The sequence below is a fragment of the Rhinolophus ferrumequinum genome, chromosome 9 (genome assembly GCF_004115265.2).
Source record: "Rhinolophus ferrumequinum isolate MPI-CBG mRhiFer1 chromosome 9, mRhiFer1_v1.p, whole genome shotgun sequence".
Classification (NCBI taxonomy): domain Eukaryota; kingdom Metazoa; phylum Chordata; class Mammalia; order Chiroptera; family Rhinolophidae; genus Rhinolophus; species Rhinolophus ferrumequinum.
In genome coordinates, this window is record NC_046292.1 from 35,992,706 (window position 1) to 36,002,061 (window position 9,356).

Genomic DNA, 9,356 nt, shown 5'->3' on the forward strand with positions numbered 1-9,356 from the left:
CTTCCTCGCGTCTTATGAGTAACTCTTCCCACGTTCCTTTCTCCTTTCTCCTCTCTCCCTCTTCTGTTCTCTCTCATCTGCCCTGCTCCCATCTTTCTTCTCTCGCTCCTTCTCCCCCCACTTCCATCTCCTCGTCACCCTCGCACTTTATAACCAAACAGCCAAACCCCTTTCCAATTAAAGTGGAATTAGGAGACTCAATCAAATTAGTTCCCTATTAAAGCCCTTCTTTATTAAACCGTTTTCTTGTCCTGCTATTAAGTTTCACCGCCTGGCGGAACTCGAGCCGGCCCCAGAAGTTTACCTTGGGAAGTCGCCGGGGCCAGCTTAGGGGAGGGGGCACCCTGTTTTCCGAAGAGGGGGAGTCACCCTGTCGGGAGCAGGATGACCGCCTGAGTAGAGGGTCGGCCCGGGATCCCCTCATTTGCTCAGATCCGCGTAAGGAGGGAAAGTAAAAGGGGTGCAAAGTGAGGTCTCGCTGGAAGGCGCGTCCTCACCTCCACTCTCGGATTACACTGCCTCAGGTGAGAGCAGCACCCCACCACCCCCAAAAGAACTCCCAGTAACACCCGAAAATAACTCTCTGTGGGAGAACGGTCGCAGTCTTCCCTCCCCAGCTGCTACTTCCGCCGTCCTTGGTGCCAAACCTCTCTGAGAAGGGAGGCGCGCAGTGGGAGACCCAAGCTGCGCCCAAATGTGAGCCCCGGGGAGAACTGGAACCTGCTGCGAGCCTCGCAGGATTCGGGGAAGGCTCGCGATCCAGGGACCGAGGACACTGGCGAGGCCACCCTGCCGCAGCCCGCGCGCCCAAGCCGGGAGTGGGAGGGACCCGGGTCTGCGAAGCGCAGCGGGCGCCGCTCCTCCCGGAGTTCTCATCCGTCCGGCATCGCTCCCCGAGGCCCTTCCTCGCCCCGCACCTCCGAGGGTCCGAGCACCAGCCGGACTTCGGTCAAGTTTCTCCCTGGCACCGCTGCCCGAGTGGGAAATCAAGACCTTTTCAATCCGGCCGCCCGAGGAGCGGGACGGGATTCAGTGTTGTTTTCTTAGAAAATAACATTTATTTCTAGCTCATGTCTATGCAAAGAAAAGCACAAAGTGAGCCATTCTCTGCAGCAGCGTTCCCCGCCGCCGGCCCTAGGGCGTTTGGCGAGTCCAAGGAGACCGGGATGGGCCTTCGGGCAGACGGGTCTGGCTCAGTCACACGTCGCTCTGTTTCTGCTTCAATTCGCATCTTGACGGCTCCTTAGGGAGAGACCGGCCCAGGCAGAGGGGCGGGTGTGCAGTATTCGTCCCGAGTTTACAATATATTTAATCTATAAAACCTGATAAGTACAATTCGCGCATAGTCTAATTTTTTTTCCATTTTGTCCGTTTTTTTTGCTTGTTTTTGAATATTCTTCACGTTAATACCGAGGTCACCTACAGATTACAATTAATAACTTAGAATTCCATTTTATAACATTATACACTGGCTTGTATATATATGTATAATTACATATAGATTTATACATGTATAAAAACTCACACTGCACCAAGGAAACCCATGCTTATCGGCATAAGCAACAAAGAGAGCGACAAATACCGAAACGAGGAAAGTGCACCTTAGAACTTGTTTCCTTTTTTTGTACAATTGATATCGATATATATGTGTCCCAAAGACTCGACTCAGTGCCAAGAGATTTATACATCCTAAATTTATATTTGTTAGAGCGCATATTTAAAATTCTTAAACGGAGGGGGAGACACAGAAGACAGACTCGCGGACTATCCTGCCATCCATTTGAGCGCGCAGACTGGCGGGCAGGATGGGTGTAGCTAAATGAGAGGCAGGGGCGTGCACGGCGGCCGCAGCCTCTGAATTCAGATTTGTCGCCTTTGGAAGAGCTGGGAAGCCTTGGAGAGGGGATGCACCTTGGAGAGGGGAGAGAGGATCCGGGCCGCGCACCTCCTCTGAGAAGATCTGCCTCTGTAGCTGCTCCCCTTTGCTCAGCTCTCCCCACCCACCCTTCAAAACAAAACTGAAAACCACCTTGGAGCGGAGAGGGCCACCCCTGGGTCAGAGCGCAGAGAGCACACCGGGCGAAGAGGGGCCGGCGGCCCGCGGGGACAAGGCTGGGTCCCAGTTTGGGGGCCGCCCGGCTGCCAGGGCCCTTACCCTACTGCTTTTCAGGGGCGCCATTGACCATAGGGCCGTACAGGCCGCCGCCGTAGGTCGGCTCCTTGTGCACAGCAGCGGCGGCAGCCGAGCGGTCGCGCATGAGATCACTGAAGGCGTAGTCCATGGGAGGGCGGAAGCCGAGTGTGGGCACCAGGCCGGCCGTGGAGTAAGGAGCCATGAAGGCCAGGCCGCGGCTGTGCGCCGCCGCCGCGGAGTAGGCCAGGCGCAGGGGGCTGAGGCCGAGAGGCGCACCCAGCGGGTAAGCACCTGCGTCGGCGCCGAAGTGACTGGCGTTGGGCTGCAGAGGAGAGAAGGCCGAGCGGCTGCTCAGCGAGCCCAGCGCCCCGGGAGCCATGGCGCCGGCCAGCAAAGGTCTGTGGTGCGGAGGTGCAGCGGGGCCCGGCTGCAGCGGCGCGGGCAGCCCGGGTCCTCCCGCAGCGGCGGCGTCGACGCGGCCTGGCCACCCGTCCTCCGCAGCTGCTACGGCACCCACCGCGGCCTTATCAGGGGGCGCGGCGGGGCCGAGGCCGGCCACCAGGCCCCCACGGTGGTGGTTCAGCACTTGCTCGATGGCTTGCACTACGTCGCCACCGCAGCCCTGCAACACCAGCTCCAGGACGCCTCGCCGGTGGCCCGGGAAGACGCGCGTCAAGATGTCCAGCGGCGTCCGCTGCCGTGGACCCGGGCCCCCGCCCAGCACTGACGCGGGCGCAGCCTCTGCCTCTTCTTTGTCGGCCTCCGAACCGGATTCCGAGCCCAGAGGGCTGGCGGAGCCCGGACTGTCCTCTTCGCCGCCGCCTCCGGGGCCAGCGCTGCCCGGGCAGCTGCCACCTGCCTCCTTGGAGGCCCGGGCCAGGGGTGACCCCGAAAAGGACTCGCCATCGCCGTTCTCGGAGCCCGAGCCCGGCCGCACGTCCGGAGACGATGTCCCGGGACCCGAGTCTGCACCGTCTGGTGATAAGGGCTTCCCGGGTGGCGGCGGTGGGCTGCCCGGGCGGCCTGCCTGTAGCAGTGTCTTGGGGAACAGGTCAAACTTCTGTAACTTGGCCTCTGGGAGGGGAGAAGAGGGATGTGAGGAGCAGTTAGGAGCCGGAAGGCGACCGAACTTACAGCACCCCAGCCCTTTGCATCCCAGTTTCCTTTCCCTCTGAGCCCCACGACTTTCATCCAGTGGGCTCCAGTGCCCCTCTTTCTTTTTGCTCCACTATTCCTTCCTCTCCGAGCCCCTACAGCCCGTCTCTCTTTCCCTGCCCACAGGGAGCGCTCTCTTTCTGTATACTAAGAACCCTAACCACATGTGCCCTGTAAACTCAATGTCCAGTGCCCCTCTTCCTACATCTGTGCCCCAATACCTCCACCCTTATTTCCCTTCCTAGCCCTGCCCTGCCTTGGAGAAGTGGCCTGGCCTGGGGTTCCAGCAGGAGCCAACATAACTTCGATCTACACCACACACTGTATAGAAGACCCCACTCCACCTTTGCGATTCCAAGAGCCAGTCCAGGTCTGGGTGCAGTCTGGCCCTGGGCAGCATAGCTTGTAAAGGAAAGCGCCTTGGGCATCTATCTACAAGATCCAAGCCTCTCTACAGGAAAAACTAGAGTCCTTATTTCCAAGCCACCTTTCCAAATTAAGACCTAAGAAGTTCTTCCCTCCCAAAGCTGAGAGCTGAGAGGGCCCTGGAAGAGCCCTGGCCTAATTTCCTACCTCCGAAGAAAAAGCCAAGGGAGTTTTGAAGAAGAGAGTGGGGCAGGGAGTAAATGTTAAAGAGGAAAGAGGATCGAAGGAAGTGAGAGAACTCGTACTCTGAGAAACCCGGGACAAGTGGGGAAAGAAGCTAGAAAGAAGGAACGGGCGCAGCTTGCGGTTGTCCGGGGAGCATTAGGAACGTGAGAAAAGGAATTACACGGGGAAAAGAAACGAGATGTCTTCAATACCCAGAGAAAGCAATGCGGGACTCGGGAGGGACTTGGAGAGGGTCGGCTTTCCTAAGAGAGTTGAGATTGAGCGGAAGGAACCGCAGCGTGTGGAGAGGTACAGAACGAAGAAAAAGGGAACACGCGCGGGTTTCTGCGCTGGGGAGAATACCGAGCGAAGTGAGCCAGGACGCTGAGACCTGCCTGCTTTTGGTAGGGAGATAAGATTAAAGAATTCACATTTGGGCCTGCGGTGAAAGAAAGGAGAAAACTGCAAATGCTTCAGAAAGTGGGGAAAGGAGAGTTCACGTGTCTATGACCCAAATTAGGGGCTGGTGCGCGTTGAACTCCAGTAGTCGGGACGTTTGGAGAAGGGAATTCTACTCTTTCAGTACTGAGCCACGTCCCTGGGCCGCGCACGCGTCCCTGCTCCCCTCTCCTCCCCGCGGGGTCGTGCTCTCACCTGAGCTCCCGGCGCCCGCTGCGCCGCCGCCGGTCACCACTGGCGCTGCGGCTCCTGGCCCCCCGCCGTCGGCGGCGCACACAGAGCCGAAGACCTCGTAGGCGGGTCGCGGCGGGATGATACCGTTGGCAGCGGCCAGAGCCAGACCCTCAGCAGTGCCGTACAGCAGCTGTAGCTCGCGCGCCTCGTTCTCTTCCTGCGCCTGTTGCCTGCGCAGCGCCACCTGCGCCGCCATGACGCGCTGGCGCTCGGCGATAAGCGTGCACTTGGCGCACAGGCAGTCCTTCCAGCGGCAGTAGCGTTTGTGGCCCTTGAGCGCCGACACAACGCCGTGGTTGCGGCAGCGCGCGCACTTGGGGGTCCGCGGGTACTTCTCCGCCGCCCGCAACAATAGCGGCGGCGCCCGTAACAAGCCGCCCGCCACGCTCACCGGTAGCGAGGCGGCCGCTGCGGCTGCAGCTGCCACCGACGCCACAGACGCCACGGGCGGCCCCGTCGCTGTCGCCGCCGCCGTCGCTGCGCTGGGCACGCTGGGCAGTTCCGAGCGCAGCTCCATGTCAGGACCTGGCGTGGAAGACCGTGGGGTGGGGGAAGAGACTTGCGGTGAGGAGTGTGCGGTGCGCGAAGCTAAAGCACAGTCGAGGAACCCAGCCTTAGAAATGGAACTTCCCGCTGCAGAAGTTTGGCTACTGGTTGCCAAATTGCTGGGAGGAGGTGCCTTCGGAGCCCTCCTCTAAGGCCGAGCTCCACACCCTACTCCCACCAGAGCTCTTCTTATACCTGATTTACGCGTTGGGTGTACGATTTCGTTTGAATCAGCAGTTCCGATGGGGAAAAAAACATTTTTTAAACAAAGGTTGAAAGTCACTGGTTCAGATGGATGTAACGAGGATTTGAAAAAGAAAATATTATCTGCCTAAAGTTTAGTTTAATTGGGGTTAGGCGAGTAAAGAGAAATATTTGTTTGATGGGAGTCGGATTAGAGAGAAAATTTTGATTGATCCGGTAGATTGATGCCTAGAGCAAAACAGGAAAACCCGAGGCGAAATGTCCAGATACGTGGAAGGGTAAAGAGAAGGAGAGAGATACCAAGGCATAGAGTTCAACCGGTTGGGCTGGAGGGGTTTTTGTTTGTTTTTGGCTCGTGAGAGCAGGAGAATTCGAGAGAAAAATCAGGAACAGAAAGAATAGTAAGGGGAGTGCGGGCTAAGAAAGTTAGGGGCAAAGTTAGGCCAAGAGGCCCAGGGACCTGTGGAAATGTGGGGGCTACAAGTTCCATGGTGAGGGCCTCCAGAGAGTGGGGGAGAAAATAGGTGTACAGCTAAGTTTAGGAGGCCTGGGAAGGAGGGTTAAAGAGAAAATTTAGCTGAAGAAACTTTCTTTGGATAGGCAAACGCAGCCCAAAGTTGGCTACCCCGAGGAGTGAGGAAAACAGCAAAAACCAGCTGACATAGGTGTCTGGGTCCCCGGGTCCACGCGGAGGAGAGTACTGTGCGTGAGGGAAAAAACCCACAGGCATAAACTAGGGGTGGGGGTGGAGTAAAATCTGTGGCAAAATTTAGCCTTGTAGTCTGGAGTAGTAGTCGGGGAGGAAAAAGTATCTTGCAAAAGTTAGGGTTGCAGGAGGGAGATCCTTTTTTCTGACCACCTCACGCTGCCTTCTCCTCCCCTCCCTGTTTAGGCACCGAGTCATCAGACACGCCCTCCCCCATCCTGGGGCCCCGTGGGACTCCGCTCGGCTCAGATTCCCGCGCTCTGGTCTCAGAGTTGGGTTCCAGAGACTTGGATGGCCCAGCAGGCAACACCAAGGGAGGGGAATGGCCTCTGGAACGGGCCCTGAGCGAACGCAGGAGTCCCACCTGCGCCGCGGCCCCAGAAGGCCAAAGCAGGCCCAACTCTGAGCTTCCGCTGCGGCCTCCCCTGGATCCCCCGGTCTCCGCCAGAGCCCGGGACCGAATCCTGGTTTCACCGCCCGAGAATTCTAGACCCCTTCCCTACGCGCGCTGCCTTTCCTTTCAGGCCCCTAGGGCCGCACAGTCCCCAAGGCCAACGTGGCCCGGGCCTCATCAGCAAGGGCCGAAGGCCGGGCTTCCTCCCCTGCCCTCCCTGAGGCCCTCAACTACCTGCCTTGGGCTCGGGGATCCTCCTTCTCCGCTGGCGCAGCACGCGCCTCCCAGGTCCGCTCGCGACGCTGGCGCTCTTGGACTCTTCCCCTTGCCCCCCGGCCCCTTATCAGACCACGTCACCCTCCTTCAGTCACCATGTCCGAACTTCCGGACCCCCACAGAACGCTGCGCAGTCCAACCCTTCCGTAGGGAATTGGAGCCTGGGCACTGTTTAGGGACCGGCTGGCTGGAACCCGCGACCTGGCCCGTGTCGAGCTGCGTCCCCTCGCGGAGCGCACCGGACGCTGCGCACAGTCGGGCCCCTAGTTGCCCGGCGCTGCCAGACTCTCAATGATCCGCTCGCCCGCTCTATTGTTGCTCCTTGGGGCTCCATTAGACAGAATTGGACAACAATGTGGAGCCTGCCATTGGCCAGGGGAGGCAGACGGCACTCTGATTGGCCGGGCCCGCGCCCGGGGAGCCCCGCGTTCTACAGTGTCCGAAAGATTCGAAACTCCACAAGCTCCATTGAGTGCCTTGGGGAGGGGAGGGGGCGCGCCAGGGAAGGAGTGGAAAAAAGTGTGCAAGGAGGAGCGTTGAAAATATCGTGACAAGTAGTATCCGTGCGCCCGAGAGCATGTGAATTGTGCTTAATTACTGTGTCCGGTGCGCCTCTACGTTGACGTGTGTAACCCCTCGGCTTCTGGAGCGCGGGCTCGGCTGCGCGACTCGCACTGGCCCGGTGCGCTTGGCAAGGTCACCTTTCCCAAGTGGCCCTGGCCAGGCAGCCGGGGGCGAGATGGGGGCAGGTGACAATTCAATTACCGCGGTCAGGGTGGGGGTAGAACGCGGGTGGAGAAGGGAGGGTGTATATGGCATAAATGCCAAGACGATTTTTCCTGCCTCCTTCCAGCTTTTTTCAGCGTGCTCCCAAGTCCGATGAATTTGGGGTAGTTGGGGCTGTTGTTTTGGTTTTTCCCCTGCCACCTTTAAAACGCAGGTCCTTTATTTTAAAAGTCCTGATACGATAGGTGTCACGGAGGGTAAGTGTGTTTTGTAAGGATTTCCGTTTTTAAAGTGGAGCCTGGAGAGGAGAAATGAGATTGCGCTTCCTGCCGGCGCCCGCCGCGTCCCTTGCGCTTTGAGCCTTTCCCCTCTCAGCCCCTCCCTAACCCCAACCCTTTGCCTCTTGCTCTTTCCTTTCCTCATTTCTGCAGCGTCTCGATTTCTTTTCCATGGTGGTGGGATTCATTTTGTCATTGTTGTTTTTAATTAACGGTTTAATTTTCTTTCTTAAACGAAAGTAAAAAGTGGCCTCCCTGTCTCCCCAGATCCTTCTGGATACAGGACGCGCATTCGTCCGTCTGTCCTTGGGGCCGGAGACAAGGTCGCTTCGGTCCCCCGGAGTAGTTTTAACTTTCGCCTTACTCTCCTGTCCTGACGTCACGGCCCTGAGATACGGCTCTGTCTGCAGAGGAGGTAACAGGTTTTGGATTTTAATTCCCTTTTGAATGGCAACATCTGGAATTAATGCCGCGGTCCTCGGGCGAGATCGCCTTGGGTTTGTCTAGCTGTGATTCTCTGTACCTTTTCTTCCTGTCTTCTAATGTTCTCACTCTCATTTTTGTTTACTTTTCTTTCTCTCGTTTAAAAAAATTCGTTTAACAAGAAAAACATGCGTTTTCCTGTCGTTCTCCCTCCACTTCAGACCATGCGTTTCCGCGTTGTTCTTTCGAACTTCCAGCACTGGGGGCTTCTGGCCGGAGCTATCTGGGGCGCAGACGTACTGGTCGTGCAGACTCGGCCTCTGGAAGCAGCCCCTTCCTCCTGGCACGACTAATGGGTCGTGCCCTGCCAACCCAGCCGCCTCTGACTCCTGGGGCTGGAGATCAGGGAGGAAGGCGTGACGAGCGGGGCCCCTCAGCAGACCGCGAACCTCGCGTAGCTTCTTCGGGGAAGCCAAACCGAAGAACCAGGCTGAGGGTATGGGGGAGAGGGAGAGGGTGGTGTGCGCTAGAGAGGCGCGGAGAGCTTCCAGAAAATTGACCGGACGCTCTCTGACCCGGACCGAGTCTGTGACAGCGACAGAAACCAGCCAATTCGCTCCTGACAGATTCCAGCCTGAGAATGTTTGGGAATGAGGAAGGGGTGAGCGCTCGTAGGGTCTCTCGCGTGGGGTGAGAGTAAGGGAGTGAGTCTGGGATAATACGTCCTTCAGGAGCCTAGGACCCAGACTCCACCGTCCGAAGCCTTGAGATTTTGAGGTTAAGGAAATCTATGCTTTAAGTGCACCCCGGCAGCGGCAGCGAGGTGGGTGGGGAGGGGGGACCGCAGCCAGATCCTTTTACATCTACCTTGGACAAAGTTTTCCAGAAATTATTTTAAACTCCAAACGAAATGAACTATAGAAATCAGCCCTGCTTTCGGGTGGCGGTTGCCCATACACCCCTCTTCGAGCTTGAGACCAAGCCACTGTTGAGATTCCCCCATTCTGGTCCGAGTGAACCTGCGGGAGCCAAGGGTCCAGACTTGGGAACCCGGAGCTCTCCCGCTAGTGTGTAAGGAACCTCAGTTCCTTAGAAGGAGGAGAGGACACATCCCGGAACCCAGCCCAACCAGAGGGAATCTGCCCACCCCTTCAGCAGGCCCCTCTCTCTTCTCTCGCTCTCTTTATTCGTGTTCACAGCCCAACAGGTTCAGGACCCACAACCTTTCTT

General features: G+C 57.8%; 1 protein-coding gene across 3 annotated transcripts; it reads right to left on the reverse strand.

The window, feature by feature from the left end:
- Nucleotides 1-263: 263 nt before the first annotated feature.
- On the reverse strand, nt 264-7,105 carry DMRTA2 (DMRT like family A2). Of its 3 annotated transcripts, none has more exons than XM_033113313.1 (3): nt 6,662-7,105; nt 4,535-5,098; nt 264-3,208 (listed from the first exon to the last, which is right to left on the reverse strand). In XM_033113313.1, exons 2-3 carry the CDS (start codon nt 5,088-5,090, stop codon nt 2,157-2,159), a joined length of 1,608 nt encoding a protein of 535 aa, XP_032969204.1. In that variant the 5' UTR covers nt 5,091-5,098; nt 6,662-7,105; the 3' UTR covers nt 264-2,156. The 3 variants fall into 3 exon arrangements, with proteins under 3 accessions (XP_032969204.1, XP_032969205.1, XP_032969206.1); XM_033113314.1 differs by having other exon boundaries at nt 6,658-7,105; XM_033113315.1 differs by lacking the exon at nt 6,662-7,105 and adding an exon at nt 5,315-6,633.
- Nucleotides 7,106-9,356: the final 2,251 nt, after the last annotated feature.